Raw genomic sequence first — 25830 nt, 5'->3', positions numbered from 1 at the left:
AGTAACTAGGGTCCCCTCTATAAAGGGGCAGGGAGGACCTTATTTACAAACAAGTGAAGCAGGCTACAATCCTGAACAGTTACATTCCCCAGATTGCAGCATCTGTCATTTGTAGAGAATATCCTGCAATGTCTTACTAAGGAGGAACTAGCTCCCTTAATGTCTCCCAATTCAGACGAGCACAAGGAAAAAGGAGGAAGGCTGGCATTTTATTGGAAATGATAAACTTCATTAGGCAGGAAAGTTGAGATGATCCAAATAGCATCTGTTTTGAGCACCTGCTCACCGTGTCCCTGTGAAGGCACTCAGACTACCATTAACAAGTGGCATATGGGCAGCCTGGTTCCAACAAGACCACAGGCAACCAGGGTTCAAGAGGACTTTGTCCCCTTGCCATGTGCAGAGGACAACCAGAGGAAACTCTGGGGCTTTGTCAGCTGCTCTTCTCTGGACAACCCCTAACTGAAGCAAGACCAAAGAAGATAGAGTGCTGGGCACAGCCTTAATGGGCAGGCAAACTAAAAGCTGTGAGCAGCATGGTGGCTAAGTGCCAAGTGTCTTCACAATTGGTGTCAGAATTTGGAGAAGGGGAGCCACATCAGCTTGAGCAGTCAGGGAAAGTTTATTTGAGGAAGAAGAATGTGTAAGTTTGACCTCGAAGGCTAAGATTGGAATAGGAAGCATAGTTGGGCCAGAGAGCAGCTATTAGTGTGACCCCAAATATATATCTGTTATTTTGGTGACAAATACCATTTGGCAAATACCACCCTGTCCTGAAAGGATGTATAGAATTTCCAGGGACAGTGGGGCAGCTATGTAAATTGAAAAAATATTCAGAGTTACCCTTGCTTTGACTTATTTTTACTCACAATATTTAAATTATTTGGAAAGTTTAAATGAGCTAAAGGAGGTAGTGAGATGTTTTTCCTTTAAGTTTATCAAAAGAGGGTTTTAAGGACTATGAAACACTGACCCAGGAGCAAGAAAGCTCAGGGCTGTATTTGGTGGACAAGTCTGGCCTCATGTCCTGGAAATGACATGTTTATATTAGAGCTTTATAGCTATTTTACAGAGTAAGGATAACTGTCTTCATTTCTTAGTTGAGGAAATTGGGGCTCAGAGAGGTTAACTGGCTTGTCCGTAACCATACAGCTGGTAGGTTAGGCAGCAAGGCATCAAACTCAGGGCTTCAGACTCTACATCATGCTCTTTCTTTTGTTCCATGCTGCTTACTGCTTATAGTCTTAGCTACTCTTTCTGATTGGAGTTCCTCAACTAGTAGGTCATTCTTAATTATTCCTATCACATCTTTACATTTGGCTTATGACAAATCTAGCGCCTGAAAACTCACATTTAACCCTCTGGGGGACCAGGGAGAACAGGCAAAGGGATAATTTTAGTAACACATCTCTCTAGCCCTGTTTCCCCACCACAGAAGCAGAAATTCTCTCTAGCTTCTTGTCATCCTTACATATCTAAAGAAACAATAGGAGATTCAATTGATGCTTTTAATGTAGCTCCAAGATCATGCATATTCTTTCTATTTTTGGGAACTAGCAAATGTGTTGAAAGCTCTCAATGACTATGACACACCAACTCGGAATGGGGGCGGAGCGGAAGGAGGCTGCGGACTGAAGTTAGCAACAAGGAAGTTGAGGCTGCCTGTTTTAGGCAATGTGGTCCGGTGAGAATGTGTGGTTCAGATCTGGCTTTCCAGGTTTGTATGTATTATATTATGTATGGTAAGGCACAATTCAAACCTTTCTGAGATCGAGATAAATTACATTCATACATTCTGCCTAGCTTATCCTGCTTTTGTACTTAGATTAGCCTGATAGGGCCCACTTTTTATACATGTGTCTCAAAAATTGTTCCTGAGAATTGTGGAACTCAGTGTATGGGAATCACTCTATCCTTTTGGCCAGGATTGAGCTTGTGCACACTGAACATGGTAAAAGGAACCCAGGTTCTGAAATAGGCTTGGGGCAACATTGGCCCTCTCTGTATAGCTGAACTCTTCCTCTCCTGTGAACTTGATCCTGGGGACAACCAATAGATCAGAATCCATCTATATTCTTTTCTTATTTATATGAACAATCATTATGGGAGGAACAAAGTAACATGATTGTTATTTTTTCAAAAGCAATTCAACGACATCTGTATTTTCCAGCCTGGGCCTTTGAGGTTGACAGAGCTATGCTGGGAAACCTTGCTATGCTGGGAATCCTGCAAGGTAGCCTTTCCCAGCCCAACTGAAAATCTCAGTGTACTGCACAGTGTGAAGAGTTAGGATTGGGAATGTGAGTGGGCAAAAGAAGATCCTTCATAGGGAGCACACAGCTGAGAAGTGAGTCAAGTTAGGCAATTCAGTAGAATGGAAATGGTTTAATTGAACTGTAAAATGCTAATAAAAATTAATGAGCATTTCTGACTCTGTCCAGCTGACTGAAAGAGCAGATAAAGCAGAGAGGAGGGAGAGCTGGCCCAAAGACATCTGTCAGGACAGGACTCATAGGGGCCTTCCTCAACCTGACTCAGCCATACCACATCTCCCAGCAGTGGATGTGTTCTCAGAGGAGGCTGAGGGCAGCGCCAAGAGGAGGAGGGGCTGAAAGGCCACTCCAAGATATTTATAAGATCTGACATTCCATAGGCCTATATGTCATTTCTTCCATCCCTCTATTTTCCTTTTTAACTTATGAAATATTTGACATTCAAAAAGATATAAAAATAATATAATGAGTACCCACGTGCTTACTATCCGCATTAAGAAATAATTCATTACAAATAGTTTTCCTTCCCACCCTCTCTTCTTCTTCTTTTTCTTCCCCTTCCTCTCTTGCCCCTCCCCGTTTTCTGCTCTGTACTGTCTGGAACGTGGCATATATCATTGTCACGTATTTCTTTATAATTTTCTACATACATATGTATCTTTAAACATTATGTGGCATTTTTTTGTATGTTTTTCAAGGTAACAGATACAGATGAGGTAAAACTATATAGAAAGGAAACCATGGAAATGATGAACATAGGATTTAGGATGGAGGATGCCTTGGAGTTGTAACTTTGGGATTGGTGGCAGATTCACCAGTACTTTATATTATTAAAATAAGTAAGTAAATGAATAAATAGAGAAATAAAAATGCCATGCATGGACCAATTATGAGTGTCTCATGGACTAGGGTTAGGATTAATCCAATTTTGTGTCTATGAGAGCAAAACAACAATAACAAATAGGCAACATACTGTTTGTATCCATCTACAACTTCTGTTTTTCTCCATAAGATTTGTGACATTCATCTGTGTTGATATGTGAACTTCTTTATTTAATTTTACCTCCATTTCTCTTGACAGACTGGGCCTTTTCTAAAAATCCCCAGAGTGCTAAGTGTTAGACACCCCCTAGGTAATCCTTTGCCAGCAGTCTGTGGCCTCCTAGCTACTCTTACTACTCAGTCCCCCTCTGATGTTCAGGTCTCACTGGCCTGCACAGATATTTGAACACACTCCAGGCAACCAGCCAGCTCATTTCATACCTCTAGTGGGCTTGCTGATGTTTTAGAAAAGGAGAAGCCCTTGCTAGCCGTGTTTATGTGGCTTACTGTTTCCTACCTCCCATCAGCAGACTTGCACACACGTCCAAGGATTGATTCTGGTGTCTGAAATGATCTTTCGAGGTGAGACAGAGGCTTTTTCTTTGGGCATCTAGTTAACCAACCTGTCAATGTCAGACTACTAGTATAACCTGGCCAAATTTAGAACAAACCAACCCCCATTGGTACTTCAAAACGGTGACAGTGTTAGCATTCTGCTGTGCCCCTGTGCCAACTCTTCTAGTACTCGCCGTGCACATACCTTCAAGAAACCTCTTCCTTCCCATCTAGGACCTAATCCGGAGAGACATCCTGTACTACAAAGGCCGCATTGACATGGATAAATATGAGGTAGTTGACATTGAGGATGGCAGAGATGATGACTTTAATGTCAGCATGAAGAATGCCTTTAAGCTTCACAACAAGGAGACTGAGGAGATACATCTGTTCTTTGCCAAGAAGCTGGAGGAAAAAATACGCTGGCTCAGGGCTTTCAGAGAAGAGAGGAAAATGGTACAGGAAGATGAAAAAATTGGTAAGTGACCTGAGAGTAGAAAGAAGAACATGGCTATGAAGAACATAGGAGGTTTGAATTGGTTTCCATTTTCTTGGAGTCAGAGGGAAGATTTCTGTTGCAAACTGACTTAAGCTACTTTGGTGGTTCCTTATTATTAGGTTCTTTTTGGTAAGTACCAATAGCTTCCATTAGTCAGTGGTAGGTTTGAACTATAGGTTGTCCTCCCCTACTAGCTAAGAATATGACACTGAAAGCCAGCCTCAGGCTTGATTCTCCCAAACATACATTTATTAGCAAATAAACAAAAATCAGTTATACAACCTGTTCTGTAATCTTCATAAAGCCTGAGCTCTCTGTCATTAGGTATATAGTTTGTACTCCTGATTAGGATACTTCAGATGTTAACTAAATCCCCCTAGACTGTAGATTCAAATAATATGCACATACACTTCACACTTTCTGTGTGGAAGTATTTAAAGTAAATTATAGAAAATATAACAGGACTTAAAACCATGACCATTTTCATGATTTCAAATCACACTGAAACATACTTTTTTGCCTTACAATAAGTTGTTTCTCTTTTCCAGTGGGGATATAGATAGTAGAGATATTTTTCATGCTGCTTCCCAACTGTGGGATTTAGACGCCATTGGCTATAGCTTTGTGACTTATAAAGTACTGTCTGGTCTCTTGCTCATGGTCCTGCCTTTCTGTCATAAAAAATACCAAGCAACCAGACTTGTTAATTCCCTGAGAAGACATACATTTTCTGTCTTTGCCCTATTGCTTATGGGAGTGAAATTGTACTTTAGAAAGCCTGAAAGCTCAAGTTTATGGAAATTGTCTCTAGAAAAATGGGCCTACTCATTGAATCCTGGTGCAAAAGAGTTCTCTTATCCTTCCATGTGGGCGATTGAAATTATCCAGAGGTAAGAAAGGATGGTCAGAAAGACAAATCTAACCCCAGTCTTCTCCTCAGAACTTGGGTAGAGTGCAAATTAATAACTCACTTTGAGTCTTATTGGAATCAGACTGCTTTCAGTATGTGGACACTCCATTGGGACATGATGTGGAGTGGCATATAAATGTTGCTGGCTACTTCTCTCAATGGCAAGCAGCAGCAGCCACTGACCTTGCCTAGGCTGTTAGAGTTATTAAAGGAATGGTCTTAGTGTTCAGACCCTGAATCAATTAGAAGGCCCCTGCCATTCCCATTGGCTCTAACACAATGTCTCCCACACAATGCCCTAATAAACCTGTGACTTTATCTGCTTCTAATAGAAAAGCTTCTAGAAATTACTTTCTGAACAGGCATATCTTCATCTTTAAAAATGTTGAGGTTCTTTTTTTTGGTTTGATAATAACAGTAAATCACTTTCATTGTAGGAAATTTAGGGAAAAAGCAACAGAAAAGTACAAGAAAAAAAAAACACATGAACATACTCAGTAATAACTTTCATAAACATTTTGATATATATTTCCAGCCTTTTTAATGTGTCTAATTAGAAAAATCAAGGTGACTGAATCTTTTTTCTTTCTCTCCCCATACCTGCCTCTCTATAGTGGATAGATATAACTTTGTATCCTCATTTTCACTCATCATTATATCATTAGCATTTCTATCAGATCACTTCATATTTTTAATCATTATTTTATGAGGGTCATATAGTTTTATCATAGCTTTTTTAAACTTTTACTTTTTAATTATAAAATTAATGCATGACCATTATAACCATTTAAACAAATATGGAAATATATAAAGAAAATTTAGCATTCTTTCCCCTTCTCTGTCACTTCCATACTGAATGAAATAACCAGTGTTAACAGTGCAGTATGCATCTTTCCATACTTATCTCATGTCCATATAAACATATACAAACATAATACTTTTATATTTACAAAAATTATATTATATATATTACCTTGTAGGTTGCTTTTTTAAACTTAATTTATCATAAGTAACTCCCCAGATAAATAATATAGAATCTAACTATAACCCCTTGTATCAGTTAGGGTTCAACCAAAGAGGCATAACCTGTAGGAGATATATCATACCACTGCTGAAAATTGCATTACAAGGAATTGGCTTATGTGATTGTGAATGCTGACTAAGTGGCTCAGAATTCCATAGAGCAGGCAGTCAGAAGTGGAGGATCACAGGCAGGCTCAAACCCATGGACATAGGCCAAAGCTGTCATCTACAGGCAGTCAGGAAGAGAAGCTCATGAGAAGGATGAAATGGCACAGACATGGGCTAAAGCTGTGGTGCACAGGTAGAATTTCTGCCCTTTCTGTGTGAGACCTAGGCTCTACTTTTAAGGTCTTGCAACAGATTCAGTCAGGTCCGTCCAGATTATCTAGGATATTGTCCCTTATATAAAGTCAACTGATTAGGGCCTGTATTAGCCCATTTTCACAGTGCTATAAATACCTGAGACTGGGTAATTTATGAAGAAAAGAGGTTTAATTGACTCACAGTTCTGCAGGCTTAACAGGAAGCATCACTGGGAGGCCTCAGGAAACTTAGAATCATAGTAGAAGGCAAAGGGGAAGCAAGCATGTTCTTCACATAGTGGCAGGAGAGAGAGTGAGAGAGCAAGAGGGAAGTGCCACATACTTTTAAACCATCAGATCTCGTGAGAACTCACCCACTATCATGAGAACAGCATGGGAGAAATTCCCCCCATGATCCAATCACCTCCCACTAGGCCCCTCCCCCAACACATGGGGATTACCATTCCACATGAGATTTGGGTGGGGACACAGAGCCAAACCGTATCAGGGGCTTTGATTATATCTGTAAATTACCTTCATGGCAACACCTATATTAGTGAGGACTACAGTCTAGTCGAATGGGCACATCAATAAATTCATCACACTTTTATTATAAACAGCTGTATAACATTCCATAATATTATGTAATAACCACAGTCATCTCTTGGTATGCACGGGATATTGGTTCCAGGACTCCTGTGCATATCAAAATCCATGGATGCTCAAATCCCTTATATAAAATGATATAGTATTTACATATAACCTATGTACATCCTCCATATACTTTCAATCATTTCTAGATTATTTATAATACCTAACACAATGTAAATGCTATGTAAATAATTGTTATACTGTATTGTTTAGGGAATAAAAACAAGGCAAAAATCCATATGTGTTCAGTAAAGAAGCAACCAGCCGCTTTTTTCTGCATATTTTTGATCCACAGTTGATTGAATCCAGATGTGGAACCCATGGTTACAGAGGGCTGACTGTTCGTTTTTTGCTAGACATTCATTTTATATTTAGCTTTATTTCCCACTACAGATATTGCTGCAATAAATATCCATGTACGTATCTGATTGTTACTTACTGATGCTTTTATTCCTGTAGGATCTGCACCCTAAAGTGGAATGACTGAATGTTAGGATGTGAACAGTTTTAATACATACTTGCATATTAAATTCTGAAAGATTTGTAGAATCTATACTCCTAGCATAATTTTATGAGTACCCACTTCCGCATACCCTCACCAGCACTGGATAGTATCTATTTGTTTCAGTTTGCCATTTCTCAACTAGTAAATTGAAAAAAAGTGTTGGAACCTTTTTTTTTTTCATATGCTTAATGGCTATTTTCATTTCTTTTGTGAATTGCCTCATACCCTTTACTCATTCTTTTAACATAAATTTGGAAGGACTCTATATTGTTGATGTGACACTTTGTCAGTCACGAATTTCACGTTTTCACCAGTCTGTTTTTTGTCTTTTGAGTTTGTTTATATTGCCTACTTCTATAAATATTTAAATTTTTACTTTGAAAAATGTATCTATTATTCCTTTTTTGGCCCCTAGTTTCATCTTGCTTAAGATCTCTTGCCATCCAAACTATAAAATTTCCTGATTAAAAATATATTTTTGGTGTATTTTTAGAACAGTAATCCATCCGGAATTTACATTTTTTTATGATGTGAGAAAGGGGACCTCATTTTTTTCTTCAAGGTGGATAGTCAGTTGCATCTGCATCATTTATTAAATAAATCATTTATTTTCCACACAGTTTAAATGCCATTTTTCATATATAGTAACTCTGCATATATACTTAGATGTGTTTTTAAACTTTCTATTCTGTTCCACTCTTCTGTTTGTCATTTCTTGTATCAAGACTATGCTGTTTCAATTACAGTAGATTTTGAGAAAGATTTAATGCCTGGTACAATCAATTCTTATTCACTCTTATCATTGCTTCTTAGCAGTTCTTAGATGTTTATTCTTTGATATGAATATCAAATTTATTCTAGGTTTAAAAACACTGCCGTAAAAACTGGCATAAAAAGCCCATTTGGATTCTGATTGGCATTATATTAAATTTTTTAATATGTAACGGCTTGGCATTGTTATTAAGTTTTCACATTTAAGACAAGGCTCTGCTCTCCTTTCATCAAAATCTTGTTCTGTATGCTTCAGGAAAATGGTAGAGTTTTCTTTAGATTCTGTACATTTCTGCCTCTTTGTACATTACTTTTGATAATTTCTATTTTTCTGGGAAATTGTTCATTTCCTCTGGATTTTTAATTTAATGCTATATATCTACACATAATATTTTCTAATTATCATATCTTCCATAATTGTAGTTATCTCTCTTCTTTTGGGTTCATAATATTTCATATATTTTTATTTTCTCACTTTAATCTTTTAATCAGGCTTATCAGGGAGTATTGATCTTTTTTATGTATATATAATCATTATACATATTTTTAAGGTACATGTGATATTTTGATACCTGTATACAATGTGTAATGATCAAATCAGGGTAATTGCGATATTCATCACCTCAAATGCTCATCTTTTCTTTGTGTTGGGAACATTCCAAATATTTTTTTTAGCTATTTTGAGATATACAATAAATTATTATTAACTCTAATTTCCCTACTGTCCTATCACAAACTAAATCTTATTCCTTCTAGCTGTGTTTTTGTACCTATTAACCAGCCCCTCTCCATTGACCTGAGCCTTTCTTTCTGAGCCACTGATAATCACCATTCTACTCTCTATCTTTATGAAATCCACCTTTCAGCTCCCATGTATGAGGGAAAATAATCTTATTTCACTTAACATAATATCCTCCAGTTCCATCCATGTTTCTGCAGATGACAGGATTTCATTTTTTTATGGCTGAATTATATAACATCGTGTATATATGCCACATTTCCTTTATACATTAATCCACTGATGGGCATTTAGGTTGATTTCATATTTTGGTTATTGTGAATAATGCTGTGATAAACATGAGAGCATAGATATTTCCTCCGTATATTGATATCCTTTCTTTTGGATACATACCCAGCAGTGGCATTGCTGGATTATATAGTAGTTCTATTTTTAATTTTTTTAGGAACTTTTCTACTGTTTTTCTATAATGGCTGTACTAATTTACATTTGGTCGTTTCAAAGAACGTGTTTTTGGTTTGTTTATCCCTTCTGCAGTTTATTTCTGTTTCTTCTTAATTTTCACTTTTATTTCCTTCTTTTTCCTACTTTCAGGATTTAAGGAATATTTTAGATTCTTTCCACTCTTTCATTGACCGAATACTTACTTTGTTTATTTTGATTTTTACAAAATTAGAAAATCATTTTAGACATGGGAGGGTGTATGTGTCCAGGAATTTATCCATTTCTTCTAGATTTTCTAGTTTATTTGCATAGAGGTGTTTATAGTATTCTCTGATGGTAGTTTGTATTTCTGTGGGATCAGTGGTGATATCCCCTTTATCATTTTTTATTGCGTCTATTTGATTCTTCTCTCTTTTCTTCTTTATTAGTCTTGCTAGTGGTCTATCAATTTTGTTGATCTTTTCAAAAAACCAGCTCCTGGATTCATTGATTTTTTGAAGGGTTTTTTGTGTCTCTATTTCCTTCAGTTCTGCTCTGATCTTAGTTATTTCTTGCATTCTGCTACCTTTTGAATGTATTGGCTCTTGCTTCTCTAGTTCTTTTAATTGTGATGTTAGGGTGTCAATTTAAGATCTTTCCTACTTTCTCTTGTGGGCATTTAGTGCTCTAAATTTCCCTCTACACACTGCTTTGAATGTGTCCCAGAGATTCTGGTATGTTGTGTCTTTGTTCTCATTGGTTTCAAAGAACATCTTTATTTCTGCCTTCATTTCGTTATGTACCCAGTAGTCATTCAGGAGCAGGTTGTTCAGTTTCCATGTAGTTGAGCGGTTTTGAGTGAGTTTCTTAATCCTGAGTTCTAGTTTGATTTCACTGTGGTCTGAGAGACAGTTTGTTAGAATTTCTGTTCTTTTACATTTGCTGAGGAGTGCTTTACTATGTGGTCAATTTTGGAATAGGTGTGGTGCTGAGAAGAATGTATATTCTGTTGATTTGGGGTGGAGAGTTCTGTACATGTCTATTAGGTCTGCTTGGTGCAGAGCTGAGTTCAATTCCTGGATATCCTTGTTAACTTTCTGTCTCGTTGATCTGTCTAATGTTGACAGTGGGGTGTTAAAGTCTCCCATTATTATTGTGTGGGAGTCTAAGTCTCTTTGTAGGTCACTCAGGATTTGCTTTATGAATCTGGGTACTCCTGTATTGGGTGCATATATATTTAGGAGAGTTAGCTCTTCTTTTTGAATTGATGCCCTTACCATTATGTAATGGCCTTCTTTGTCTCTTTTGATCTTTGTTGGTTTAAAGTCTGTTTTAACCAAGACTAGGATTGCAACCCCTGCCTTTTTTTGTTTTCCATTTGCTTGGTAGATCTTCCTCCATCCCTTTATTTTGAGCCTATGTGTGTCTCTGCATGTGAGATGGGTTTCCTGAATACAGCACACTGATGGGTCTTGACTCTTTATCCAAAGTGCCAGTCTGTGTCTTTTAATTGGAGCATTTAGCCCATTTACATTTAAGGTTAGTATTGTTATGTGTGAATCTGATCCTGTCATTATGATCTTAGCTGGTTATTTTGCTCGTTAGTTGATGCAGTTTCTTCCTAGCCTCGATGGTCTTTACAATTTGGCGTGCTTTTGCAGTGGCTGGTACCGGTTGTTCCTTTCTGTGTTTAGTGCTTCCTTCAGGAGCTCTTTTAGGGCAGGCCTGCTGGTGACAAAATCTCTCAGCATTTGCTTGTCTGTAAAGGATTTTATTTCTCCTTCACTTATGAAGCTTAGTTTGGCTGGATATGAAATTCTGGGTTGAAAATTATTTTCTTTAAGAATGTTCAATATTGACCCCCACTCTCTTCTGGCTTGTAGAGTTTCTGCCGAGAGATCTGCTGTTAGTCTGATGGGCTTCCTTTTGTGGGTGACCCGACCTTTCTCTCTGGTTGCCCTTAACATTTTTTCCTTCATTTCAACTTTGGTAAATCTGACAATTATGTGTCTTGGAGTTGCTCTTTTCGAGGAATATCTCTGTGGTGTTCTCTGTATTTCCTGAATTTGAATGTTGACCTGCCTTGCTAGATTGGGGAAGTTCTCCTGGATACTATCCTGCAGAGTGTTTTCCAACTTGGTTCCATTCTCCCTGTCACTTTCAGGTACACCAATCAAACATAGATTTGGTCTTTTCACATAGTCCCGTATTTCCTGGAGGCTTTGTTCGTTTACAGGCTCTAAAATTGAGGCAATAATTAATAGCCTACTAACCAAAAAAAGTCCAGGACCAGACGGATTCACAGCCGAATTCTACCAGAGGTACAAGGAGGAGCTGGTACCATTCCTTATGAAACTATTCCAATCAATAGAAAAAGAGGGAATCCTCCCTAACTCATTTTATGAGGCAAGCATCATCCTGATACCAAAGCCTGGTAGAGACACCACAAAAAAAGAGAATTTTAGACCAATATCCCTGATGAACATTGATGCAAAAATCCTCAGTAAAATACTGGCAAACCGAATCCAGCAGCACATCAAAAAGCTTATCCACCATGATCAAGTGGGCTTCATCCCTGGGATGCAAGGCTGGCTCAACGTATGCAAATCAGTAAATGTAATCCATCATATAAACAGAACCAATGACAAAAACCACATGATTATCTCAATAGATGCAGAAAAGGCCTTTGACAAAATTCAACAACACTTCATGCTAAAAACTCTCAATAAATTAGGTACTGATGGGACGTATTTCAAAATAATAAGAGCTATCTATGACAAACCCACAGCCGATATCATACTGAATGGGCAAAAACTGGAAGCATTCCCTTTGAAAACTGGCACAAGACAGGGATGCCCTCTGTCACCATTCCTATTCAACATAGTGTTGGAAGTTCTGGCCAGGGCAATCAGGCAGGAGAAGGAAATAAAGGGTATTCAATTAGGAAAAGAGGAAGTCAAATTGTCCCTGTTTGCAGATGACATGATTGTATATCTAGAAAACCCCATCATCTCAGGCCAAAATCTCCTTAAACTGATAAGCAACTTCAGCGAAGTCTCAGGATACAAAATCAATGTGCAAAAATCACAAGCATTCTTATACACCAATAACAGACAAACAGAGAGCCAAATCATGAGTGAACTCCCATTCACAATTGCTTCAAAGAGAATAAAATACCTAGGAATCCAACTTACAAGGGACGTGAAGGAACTCTTCAAGGACAACTACAAACCACTGCTCAATGAAATAAAAGAGGATACAAACAAGTGGAAGAACATTCCATGCTCATGGGTAGGAAGAATCAATATTGTGAAAATGGCCATACTGCCCAAGGTAATTTATAGATTCAATGCCATCCCCATCAAGCTACCAATGACTTTCTTCACACAATTGGAAAAAACTCTTTAAGGTTCATATGGAACCAAAAAAGAGCCCTCATTGCCAAGTCAATCCTAAGCCAAAAGAACAAAGCTGGAGGCATCACGCTACCTGACTTCAAACTATACTACAAGGCTACAGTAACCAAAACAGCATGATAGTGGTACCAAAACAGAGATATAAACCAATGGAACAGAACAGAGCCCTCAGAAATAATGATGCATATCTACAACTGTCTGGTCTTTGACAAACCTGCCAAAAACGAGAAATGCGGAAAGGATTCCCTATTTAATAAATGGTGCTGGGAAAACTGGCTAGCCATATGTAGAAAGCTGAAACTGGATCCCTTCCTTACACCCTATACAAAAATTAATTCAAGATGGATTAAAGACTTAAATGTTAGACCTAAAACCATAAAAACCCCAGAAGAAAACCTAGGCATTACCATTCGGGACATATGCATGGGCAAGGACTTCATGTCTAAAACACTAAAAGCAATGGCAACAAAAGCCAAAATTGACAAATGAGATCTAATGAAACTAAAGAGCTTCTGCACAGCAAAAGAAACTACCATCAGAGTGAGCAGGCAACCTACAGAATGGGGGAAAATTTTTGCAATCTACTCATCTGAAAAAGGGCTAATATCCAGAATCTACAATGAACTCAAACAAATTTACAAGAAAAAAACAAGCAACCCCATCAACAAGTGGGTGAAGGATATGAACAGACACTTCTCAAAAGAAGACATTTATGCAGCCAAAAGACACATGAAAAAATGCTCATCATCACTGGCCATCAGAGAAATGCAGATCAAAACCACAATGAGGTACCATCTCACTCCAGTTGGAATGGCGATCATTAAAAAGTCAAGAAACAACAGGTGCTGGAGAGGATGTGGAGAAATAGGAACATTTTTACACTGTTGGTGGGACTGTAAACTAGTCCAACCATTGTGGAAGTCAGTGTGGTGATTCCTCAGGGATCTAGAACTAGAAATCCCATTTGACCCAGCCATCCCATTACTGGGTATATACCCAAAGGATTATAAATGATGCTACTATAAAGACACATGCACACGTATGTTTATTGCGGCACTATTCACAATAGCAAGGACTTGGAACCAAGCCAAATGTCCAACAATGATAGGGTGGATTAAGAAAATGTGGCACATATGCACCATGGAATACTATGCAGCCATAAGAAACGATGAGTTCATGTCCTTTGTGGGAACATGGATGAAGCTGGAAACCATCATTCTCAGCAAACTATCTCAAGGACAAAAAACCAAACGCCGCACGTTCTCGCTCATAGGTAGGAATTGAACAATGAGAACACATGGACACAGGAAGGGGAACATCACACACTGGGGCCTGTTGTGGGGTGGGCGGAATGGAGAGGGAAAGCATTAGGAGATATACGTAATGTTAAATGACGAGTTAATGGGTGCAGCACACCAACATGGCGCATGTATACATATGTAACAAACCTGTACATTGTGCACATGTGCCCTAAAACTTAAAGTATATTAAAAAAAGTGAAAAAAAATCATTTTAGAGTATATTTTCCTTTGAATAAAGTCTCAACTGTCTCTCAGAGGTTTTAATATAAAATTTCCTTTTTATTTGTTTTTAGATATTTTATAACTTCAGTTATGGTTTCCTTTTGATCCAGGGTTTATTCAGAAGACTATTACACTGGGTACAGTGGCTCATGCCTGTAATCCTAGCATTTTGGGAGGCTGAGGTGGGAGGATCGCTTGAGCCCAGGAATTCAACACCAGCCTGGTAAATTCAACACCAGGGAGACCTCGTGTCTACAAAAAAATAACAATTAAAAAACAATTAGCCAGGTGTGGTGGCATGAGCCTGTGGCCCCAGATACTCAGGAGGCTAAGGTTGGAGGATTGCTTAAGCTTGAGAGATCAAGGCTGCAGTGAGCCATGATCATGATCATGCCACTACACTCCAGCCTGAGTGACAAAGCAAAACCTTGCCTCCAAAAAAAAAAAAATAATAATAATAATAGAAGGCTATTCCTTCCAATATTTCAGATTAGGATTCTAGTAATATTATGATGTCTGTTTTTTGTTAAGTGAGCTGTCCTTTCTGTTGTGAAGCTTGTCAGATTTTTTTTTTTATCCTGAAGTTTGGGAATTATACTAGTCAATATGTAGATGTGCATCTATGTATGCTCATCCTGCCTGGGACTTAGCAAGACCTTTTATTCTTTCCACAGTAAGTATATCCTTTTTTTCCCCTTAGCCGAGTGTTTTGTTACTTATTTGTTACTATTTTCCATTTGATTTTTTCCTCCTTCTTAAACTTTTATAATCTATATATACATTTGCTGTTTGAATTATCTTTTGCCTCATTATGTCCTTTTCTTTTTAATTTTGCTTTTGGTTACAAAATATTTTTTCCCAATGTCATGCTTTATTTAACGATTCTCCATTAACAGACTCTTAGCCCATGTTCATAATTCTTTTTTTGGCTCTCTATTCTGTGATGTGCATTTTGTAGCTAAGTTTTTGTTCAAGTTTGTGACAAATTTCCTTAGTGAAATTCCTAGAAATTACTGGGTTAAAGGGAATGATTTTTTTTTTTTTTTGTATTTCAAGATTTTTGATATGTCTTAGCAAATCTTTCTTACAGAAAAGTTTACTCATTTATACACTCAGGAAGGGTGTGTGTTTCTCATTTAAAAAATCATATATTTTTCTTTTTTAGGCTTTGAAATTTCTGAAAACCAGAAGAGGCAGGCTGCAATGACTGTGAGAAAAGTCCCTAAGCAAAAAGGTAAAGCTGCCCCACTCAGTCTCTGTGAAAGACTATGGAATCATAAGCTATATGCTTACATATTCTTAGGCCCATTTCTGTGCTGAGGTTTACTTGGGGGTGGTGGAGGAGTATCCAGGTCCCTAGGTGTCCTTGATGACAGGTAGCAAATGGTTTTAAATGCTTAAGGCTAAGGAGTGAATAGTATAGGGTATTGGTATCCAAAGATAGCTCATTGAGTATAGCAAAAAATATAACCTCTGTTCCTCTTTTTTTTTTTTTTTTACTTAAAAATAAGGGAAACTTTACTAACAATTTATAGATCAATGGACAAAGATCAATTAAATAAATGATCTTTATTTAATAAGTATAGTTTGGGCATGATGGCTCACGCCTGTAATCCCAGCACTTTGGGAGGCCGAGGCAGGCGGATCACAAGGTCAGGAGATTGAGACCAGCCTGGCCAACTTGGTGAAACCCCGCCTCTACTAAAAATACAAAAATCAGCTGAGCGCCTGTAGTCCCAGCTACTGGGGAGATTGAGGCAGGAGAATCGCTTGAACCTGGGAGGCGGAGGTTGCAGTGAGCCGAGATTGTGCCACTGCACTCCAGTCTGGCAACAGAGCGAGACTACATCTCAAAAAAAAAAAAAAAGTATAAAGATATTGCTCAGCTTTCTGTCACCGGTCTGGAGGCATGTGCCAAATCAGGAGCCCCAAATCACAATAAAGAATCTCAAACTAAGCCAAGACAAAAGATTCAGATATTCTCTTTCTCTTAACTACAAGCCAAAGTACTTAAGAAAAAATACCTTGCAAATCAATTTAAATCTGAAGTTAAGCTTTAGTTTCTCCTTTCTCATGAACCAGAACAAAACTATCATGCTCAGCCAAACAAAGGGAAGGAACTACCTTCTGCTTATTGGAATACCTATTCAGTGTCAGTCACTTTATATAAGTTATTTCATTTCATCTTTATGGTAATCCTGAGAAGCTGGACACTATTAACTCTATTTCTCAGATGAGGTAGCTGAGGGTCTTTGAGTGAAGTAACTGAACTTAATTTGACTTGACTCAGAGTCCACTGCTTTCTCCTCTCCATCTCAGGGTCCTGATGAAGCCCCATGCTTGGAAAGAAGAGTTTGGTTTTCTGTCTTACCTCAATTACTGACAGCTGCTTCTATTACTGATAGCCATGTTCACTGTCCCCAGGTGTGGGCAATCTTAATGAGACCTTACTTTCCCCAGGCCTTTCCTTCTGCTTTCTCAGTGGGCTTTGTGGTTCTGAATGAGTCACCATCCAAAATGATCAGATTCAAGTCTCCTGAAATTTCCAGCAGCCATGTAAAGCACTATTTTTTTTCCACTGAAGCTTCTTTTGATTGAGGCTGAATGCCTGTGAACATCTGATTTCCAGTTAAGCAGTGCACCTAGCTCCGCTGACTAGACATGCCTCCCCTTCAACTGCTTATTACTTCTTGCTCTTGGGAGGCCCTTATTGTCTCTTTTCCTCATGATGCGAATGTGATTCCCCTTATATAGGGAATGAGGCCAGCCTTAATTAGCCACCAAAAAGTTGGGAGTTAATTTAAGGTGGGGAATTAACTCCTAACCTTTTGATTGCTATAATAACATGTGAGAGATGGTGTTAGAAAGCAATCTGGAGTTAATGTCAGTAAGGATATGACCTGTATTAACAGAACTCGGCAAGATTTTGCTCCAGTTCCTCAGACACAAATGTGAGCAGAAAAGAGCCCAGCCAACTGAAGTTTTCAGGCTGCAAAAGGGATACTGTCCTAACAGCTTGTCTCCTGGACGCTCTCAACTCCTGAACTTTCTCACTCTGATTTCCTCTACTTCCCCCACTGTATTCTTCAGCGTTCTCTAGAGGGACAGAACTAATAGGAGACATATATATATATATATATATATATATATATATATATATATATATATGAGTTTATTAAGGAGTATTAACTCACACAATCGCCAGGTCCCACAATAGGCCATCTGCAAGCTGAGGAGCAAGGAAGTCAGTCCGAGTCTCAAAGCTGAAGAATTTGGAGTCTGATGTTTGAGGGCAGGAAGCATCCAGCACGGAAGAAAGGTGTAGGCTTGGAGGCTAAGCCAGTCTAGTGTTTCTAGGTTCTTCTGCCTGCTTTTTATTCTGGCCATGCTGGCAGCTGTTTAAATGGTGCCCATCCAGATTGAGCGTGGGTCTGCCTCTCCCAGTCCACTGACTCAAATGTTAATCTCTGGCAACACCCTCACAGACACACCCAGCAACAATACTTTGCATCCTTCAATCCAGTCAAGTTGACACTATTAACCATCACATCCACCATACTGACCTTTATGGTACTCCTTTATCCAAGCCTGGGTTCCTCAAGCATATCTGAGACTGAATTGTCTTTTCACTGAGAACACTTCAAACGAAGGAATATCTATAAAGCAACCAGGAGTTGGTTAACCAGAAGATAGCCCTGCTAACTCATGCCAAGCATTTTGGTCAAGGTCCTTCCCCACCCTATGTATCTCCAGGCCATTCCTTTTAGGGCCTTTCTTGTCTCCCAGTGTCTAAATACTGGTTCACTTGAACAGTTTTCTTTCCTTAACAGCAATTCTAAAGTCTTCAAAGAAATTCATTTAGTTTCTGTCTTTCTTTCTTTCTTTTTTTTTTTTTTTCCCTGAGATGGAGTTTCACTCTCATCGTGCAGGCTGGAGTGCAATGGTGTGATCTTAGCTCACTGCAACCTCTGCCTCCTGGTTTCAAGCGATTCTCCTGCCTCACCCTCCCGAGTAGCTGGGATTACAGGCACCTGCCACCACACCCGACTAATGTTTGTATTTTTAGTAGAGGCGGGGTTTCACCATGTTGGCCAGGCTGATCTTGAACTCCTGACCTCAGGTGATCCCCCCGCCTCGTCCTCCCAAAGTTCTGGGATTACAGATGTGAGCCACTGCACCCAGCTTCATTTAGTTTCAAACCTCCCAGGATTACTACAAATCTCCTCCCTTATTTCTATTTTTGGTCTTCAAGACTCTCCTAGTCCAGGGCTGTAGTAACTGATATATTTTGAGACTCAAGAGTGCCATACATGTGGAAGTGGTTCTCAAATGTAGGAATTCAGTAGTTACAATATGTACATGGGAAGAGCAAGAAGGGATTATTTAAGATAACCATGAAAGCTGGCTTCCTTGAGCTTTTCAATGACCCATCACAGGAAGTGAGGGGCATTGTTAAGAGGTCTCCAATGCGGATGTCATTAGATAGGTAACTACTCTAATGTCCCTTTCCAACCCCATCTGTAACACTGGGACATTATCAACTCAGTCTACTGCTCTGGGAGAGGGGGAACCTGGCTGAAATAACAGTAGAGAATACCAGATCTAGCTCCAAGAAAGGCCTTTTCACTTGACCTTTGTCTTTCACACTGCTTTCATTTTAAGTATTGATATATAACTTCTTGAAAGTTTTATGCTAATTCCTGGTACATAAACCTAATTAACTAGATCAATATAGAGCTCCCCATGGCTATGAGCACAGACTCCATCTCCAGAGGCCTTGGGGCCAGCACAAAATCAAATGAGTGCCCTAGAATAGCAAAAATGATCTCGAAAAAGAATAAAATGTGAGTAATCAATCTACCCAGTTTCAACACTCATTATATAGTTACAGTAACCAAGACAGCGTAATTTTGGCAGAAGGGTGGACATATTAAATCAATGCCACAGAACCCAGAAATAAATGTACACAAATATGCCCAATTGATTTTTAAATTTATTTTGTATTGATATGTAATAATTGTAAATCTTTACTGAGTACATGTGATATTTTGATATGCATACAATGTGTAATGATCAAATTAGGGTAATTAGGATATCTATCACCTTAAACGTGTATCATTTTTTTGTGTTGGGAACATTTCAAGTCTTCTGTTTTATGTATTTTGAAATATGCAATAAATTATTGTTAACTACTGTTACCCTGCTGTGCTACTGAACACTAGAACTTATTCCATCTATCAAACTGTATTTTTGAATCCATTAACCAACCTCTCTTCATTTCCCTAACACCATCCTTCCAAGCCTCTAGTAACCATCATTGTACTCTCTACCTCCATGGAATCCACTTTTTTAGCTCCTACATTTGAGTGAGATCATTTGATATTTGTCTTTCTGTGCCTGGCTTATTTCACTTAACATTATGAGCTCCAGTTCCATCCATGTTGCTGAAAATGATAGGATTTCATTCTTTTTGTGGCTGAATAATATTCCACTGTGTATGTATACTACATTCTCCTCATCCATTCATCTATTGACAGATACTTTGGTTGATTCCATATCTTGGTTATTGTGAATAGTGCTGTGATAAACATAGGAGTGCAAATATCTCTTCAACGTACTGATTTCCTTTATTTTAGATATATACCCAGAAGAGATTGTGGTTATAAAAGTGTAACAACAGGGATCCTTGTGATGATGGAAATGTTCTATATCTTGACTGTGTCCTGTTATAATGTCAATATCCTGGCTGTGATATTGTACTATTGTACTATTGTTTTGCAAAATGTTACCATTGGGAAAACTGGGTAAAGAGTACACAGGATCTCTATTATTTCTTAAAACTGCATGTGAATCTGTAATGATTTCAAATAAATGCTTTTAAAAAAATCAAATTAGTAACAAAATTCCCTCTCTAATATCTGCGTATTGTCTGTTGGCATTCAATACCCTCATACTTCTGACACTTACCACCTTGCAAAACTAGCTCTTAGAAAAGAATCTGATCTTTCTCACTGAAGTGCCAGTGGCTGATGATGGCTTAAATGATACTACTTCCAGGCAAAGGGACTTAGTCATCAAGCAAAGGCAAAAAAAGTAACTGTAATGTTGGAATTTCAGACCCTGAGTAGCAGATGAGGAAGGTATTTGGGAGCAGCAGAGAAGCCTTCCTGGCATGTCTGAATTATATGCTGTATGTCTTGTCCTATTCTGCTCTGAATGTAGATCAGGATTAAACTTTCACTTTAGGCCTCCAGGTTCCTGGAATCCTCCATTAATGTGGATTTTGCTTTGATGGTTGCAAACCTACCTACAAATGTTGAGAAGGTTTTTAATATTAGTGTCATTTAAGCTATTCCGTTTGAAAAGACACACACATATTCCGTCTTCCTTGCTCCCCATGAATTATACCTTCTGGTAGTAAGTTTACTTTCTCCTTCACCTACTAATGTCAATTCTCTATTAAGTGCAGGTTCATCACTCTCAACCCAGGACAGAACACTAAATCACTTGCACCTTATGCTTTTAGAAAATTTCTCCTAGAAACCTGTCCTGAAGTCAATAGTTCTTAACCAGGCTCTTTTAAAACTTCCAGGGGGAACTGGAGAAGGCGAAATAGAGTTTGTTGGGTTCTTTGCAGGACCAACCCCTGCATAAGGGATTCTGGTGTCTTGGAAAGAGCTCTGAACTGAGTAGTCAAAGAATGTAGGTTCTAACCCTTGCTTTGTCGCTAACTTACCATTTGACCTTGGGTATAACATTTCTTTTCAGATATCAGTGTTCTCACCTGTAAAACAGATTATAGCAATACCCCAAATTTCTTTGATACCTGACTAGATGTGGAAGTGTGTAGGGTTGCAATAGTAGCCATGGTATTCCAAAATCTGTTTGAAAGAGGAATTCTCCCCTTGGATGATTTGTAAAACCAGTTCACACTCTCTAAACCAGTCTGCCTTGAGTTGTCTGCCCAGAGTGGTCACTGGGTAATTTGAGAGGCCCTTTGTTACATAACTTATACCCTTTCCCTTTGATCTCTCATCTCCTCTAGGTGTCAACTCTGCCCGCTCAGTTCCTCCTTCCTACCCACCACCGCAGGACCCGTTAATCCACGGCCAGTACCTGGTCCCCGACGGCATCGCTCAGTCGCAGGTCTTTGAGTTCACCGAACCCAAGCGCAGCCAGTCACCATTCTGGCAAAACTTCAGCAGGTTAACCCCCTTCAAAAAATGATACCTACAGGGAGGCAGATAATTTTAAAATAAAGTAAATAAAATTATATTTATAGATGGACCTTTTTTCGGAGAAGCACTGTTGAAATTTATACACACACACACACACACAGAGACCCTTGAGTACACATACACACACACACACACACAGACAGACACACACACACACACACACACACACACACAGAGAGAGAGAGAGATAAGGAACAAAAGTGTTTTCTGTTGTTTTGGGGAAGTGAAATATGTGGTTGGTAGGAAGAGGTACCAATGACTTCCAAACATGTGATTCCGTCTTAAAAGTTTTCCATTTTTACCCTGTCCCCCTTCCCTTTGCTTTCAGAAGTTGACATTTCTATTCATTGCTTTTCTTGTTAAGATAATCTCTTTACTCCCCTGTGAGTGATTCACTGCCTTGTCATTATTACGATAGATGTGTTTGTATTGTTTTTTTTTCTGATGATACTGATGTTGATGAATTTTTAATTTTATTTGATGTGGTAGAGTTGGGAGGTTTCAGGGTTTTTTCCCCTCTTTTACTTTCCATTGAGGAAGGGAATGAGCTCCTTTCTCCTCTCCTTCAGCCAATCATTATCAAATGTTCCTTCAGCCCTGCAGTTGCCCCAAATAACCTTTTTTCAGCATCCTCTGTCCTCAGTCATGCCAGTCTGGACATGCTCTGTTGTGCCCTGTGACAAAACTGCTCAGTATTCCTATTGCTTTTACTGTGTTTTAGGTACTGTGAAGGGATCAAAAAACCAAACAGAAGCAAGGGAGTATCAGACTATGATGATGCTGGAGTGGACTTCTGTTCAGGGAACATTTTGCATTCGGGCTGTTTCTTCTATCACTGGGGTTTCCCATGTTGCAGCACTTCTGGGTCATTGCAATTTTGCATCTAGGAGTTAGTTTGATCGAGTTATTCTCTTTTTTCAAGTCACTTTTGTTATAGGTCTCCCCCTAGGCCTGTCTCTCCCTTAGCCCAAAAGATCTGAACTGGAAGCAGAGGTTGAGATTCTGCCTCCCAGGAGAGGGATTTACCTGCCCCCTAGTACCAGATAGGTTTAGGGCAGTGATCTCTACAGCAATCAGTTCAGTGTCCTGGTTGTCCCTGCTCCCATTTACAGATGTTTGGGCAGCATTGATAGAAGTATGGAGGGGTTCAAGACAGAGCCCACCTGACCAAGATCATCAGCTACCTTCAAATTATTGACCTGGACAGGGTCCAAGGCTGATAGTAACCTTTTACAAGAAAGAACAGGGATGGGAATGGAAAGAGATAGCCTTGATCCACAGTATTGTACCTGCATTTTCTACCACCCTAAAATTGTGTGAGACTTCTCCCATTGTTAACAGATTGCATGGACAATCTTCCCTGGCTTCTTTCTTCCCCTCTCTCTTTCTTCTTTCTCCTGCCATCCTAGCACAGGAGGATTTTTGGTATTGCTATAGTTAAAGCTGTTCTGGCACTCAAAGAAGGCCGTGTTTCCAACATCCTCTCATCCCAGGACATTTGGGGCAAGTGAGTTAGGGGCCCAGGGGCAATTTTCCCTCTGAATAAGGGGTCTGAGGCAGGGATGCTACCCTCAGGCTCGCTTTTGGCCAGCTTTTTGCTTGGGAAAATCTAACTTCTTTCACAAGGAGGCAGGCTTCCTATGGATGTTGGAGTACCTGTTTTTCCTCCACACATAGCCCTTTTCATGGATAGACCTTGAACAACAAAAAGGGTATAAGGGAATAAGGATGAACTCTGCTGTGAAGAGCAAGCCACTGTAGTGAGGAATATGGAGACTGGGAGTCTGTCCTAAACCCCATGGGAGAAGACTTCATCATGACAGGACTTCAGCTTACCAAGCAGCAGCCATAGCTGTGTGGAGGCTTCAGCATAGCTAGCATGTTTACTGCTCTATGCCTCCTGATCCAGACCAGGCATTGCCCAGCCTGGGAATCTTTTCTTTGTGGGAATCAAATTACAAGCTATTTAAGTTTATATTCCATCACAACCAAGTCAGACTTGTATTATAAGTCAAGGATGAGCCTAATCTGGGGAGAGGGCCGGGGCTCGGGACTGGCCACCACTGTTCAGCACATGACCTAACTACGTAAGCCTCTTTGGCAAGGGACCTGGTGCCCAGCACCCAGGCTAAAATATCCTATCTGGCAGAGTGTTTTGGTAGCTATGCAGGCCTCCCTTCAGTGTACCTCTTTTTCCAACTTCTCACTCCTCCTTACTAGGCTTGGCCTTGACATGCTTCTTCGAGGGTTGGCAGCACACCGGGAGGGGATGCTTGGACAAGTTTCTGGGCCTACATTTCTTGACTAGGCCCTCTCATTTCCTCCCTCCTTGGGGCTTCTGCCCAGGGCTCCAGGATCAGGGATATTACTTCTCAACCCGCACTTCTCTTCTACTGAACCCACTGGCATCACCAGATGCCACTAATTTGTGAACAACAAGAAATCATTTCTCCATTGGTTGGAGTATTCCCTCAGCCTATAGCATCAAAGCAGACCAGTGGCCAACAGCCCCAAGGGGAGCCCAATTAAATACCTGGGTTCAGTATCCTAACCTGTTATGTCCTGACAGCAATGGTAACCCCAGTAATTCTGTAATGCTGTAATTTCCGCATGGCCCTGAGCTCCCTTTTCCTCAACTCAGTGAGGCCAGGATTTGCTCTCCAAAAGGCTTTGCTAGTGTGTTCTATGGGACCTGCTGTGGGGAGTCCTAAGACAGACACCTAATTATTCTCTCTTTTTTCCCCCCCCTCTCTATGTGTATATTTCTAATGGATCTATAAGAACAGCAACAAGAGAGTTCTAACAATTCTAGTGTGAAGCCAAATAGTGATCTTTTAGTGCTTTGGGGATGGGGTGGGCTGGGGTGGATGGATGGGCAACAGTGACTTTGATTACCCTTGCTGCTCTGCATTTGCCAGTTTATTCTTTTGTTTCTTTTATCTGACTGACTCTGTCAAACAAGTGTCAAAGTTGTGTGTTAAAAAATGTTTAACAAAAAAAATGTTGTAATGACACAAAGCCTTATGAAAATATTTATGGAGTTCAATAAAAGAAGTAAAAAGACACCTCCTGGCATAGCTCTCGTTCGTGTGTGTGTGTGTGTGTGTGTGTGTGTGTGTGTTTTGCCAATTGTGAAATAAAGGGAATTTGCCTGGTGTGGGGCAGCTTACCCCAACCCAGCCTTGACCTGCCAACCCTGCTGTTCTATTCCCAGGCATCCTATGGGCCACCTATGGCCTTGCATGTGTTTTCTGGAAGAGTGGACCACAAGGACTATGTTTGATCCTGTAGCCAGGGGCAGTCAAATGTCTTTATGGATGGGACTGTCCTTCATGTCACCCAGCCCTTTGACAAGACTTAAAGGTCCATTTCTGACCTTGCTCTTTTTCCTTATAGCAGCAAGTCCAGTACTGGCCCTGGGCCCTCATGGAAGCTTAAAGGCTGCCTTTTGAACCCATCCAGAGACCATATCACTTAGGAATTTGCAACTCTCAGTTCCTTCCTAAAGCCTTTGGTCCTGTCTCTTCAGAGGTAGTTATCTTCCTTATCTATTCCTCAGAGTGGGTGGAGTGACCTTACTATTTCTTCCATCATGGTGTCACCTGGATGTAGATGTTCCTTGCTGTCAGTAGGCCTCTATGTGGTATCTGATGCTCCCTGTGGGAAACCCAATAGAGGTTGCTTTCTGGCATTGCCTTACCTGCCTTTCTTCAGAGCAACTAAACACTCCAATTAAATGCTTATTTACTAAAAGGATCCAGATAATTATTCCAATCTGTAGAGTTGGAAGGGGGAGCAGATGTTGGGCCTCTGGATTAGAATGTGAGCCCTGTCTGTCTTGGCCTTCAGGATCCTCCCACCACCACCCCCAGGATTTGATTTGAAGAAAGTGATAATTAAACCCTCCTCTCGTTTACTAACTTTTCCCCTTTCTCCATTTCTTGGCTCTCCTTATTTAACCCCTTCCTCTGCTATCACCATCATTTCCCTTTTCCCCAGAGTCTGCCATCTCTCCCCACCAAAATCAGCAGGACTTAGCTCTCAGCAGTCGCTTCTGCATCTTGCCAATTCCTAGCTTCCCCAATTTCTGGAAATAAATCTCACTTACCTCCTGCAGAGAGCAAGAGGGCAGCATCGGGTCTCAGTCTTCCCTGACTACTTTCCAAAGGCACTAGAAGTG

General features: G+C 39.7%; 1 protein-coding gene across 21 annotated transcripts in view; it reads left to right on the top strand.

Annotated features, from left to right (window-relative positions):
- ARHGEF9 (Cdc42 guanine nucleotide exchange factor 9) overlaps positions 1–24715 on the top strand; it is a 167241-nt gene extending 142526 nt beyond the window's left edge. For 19 of the 21 annotated variants that reach the window (XM_057301172.2, XM_057301173.2, XM_008970030.3 and 16 more), the window contains 3 exons: positions 3885–4128; positions 15578–15646; positions 21458–24715. In XM_057301172.2, coding sequence (XP_057157155.1) covers positions 3885–4128; positions 15578–15646; positions 21458–21639 — 495 coding nt within the window. In that variant the 3' untranslated portion in view covers positions 21640–24715. The remainder of the gene's footprint in view (positions 1–3884; positions 4129–15577; positions 15647–21457) is intronic. The other 2 variants (XM_034950118.4, XM_055106747.3) reach the window with 2 other exon arrangements.
- The last annotated feature ends 1115 nt before the right edge of the window (positions 24716–25830 follow it).

This window comes from Pan paniscus, chromosome X (assembly GCF_029289425.2).
Source record: "Pan paniscus chromosome X, NHGRI_mPanPan1-v2.0_pri, whole genome shotgun sequence".
Lineage (NCBI taxonomy): Eukaryota > Metazoa > Chordata > Mammalia > Primates > Hominidae > Pan > Pan paniscus.
Note: the sequence above shows the minus strand (reverse complement) of the source record. Positions and strands in the feature narration are given on the sequence as shown.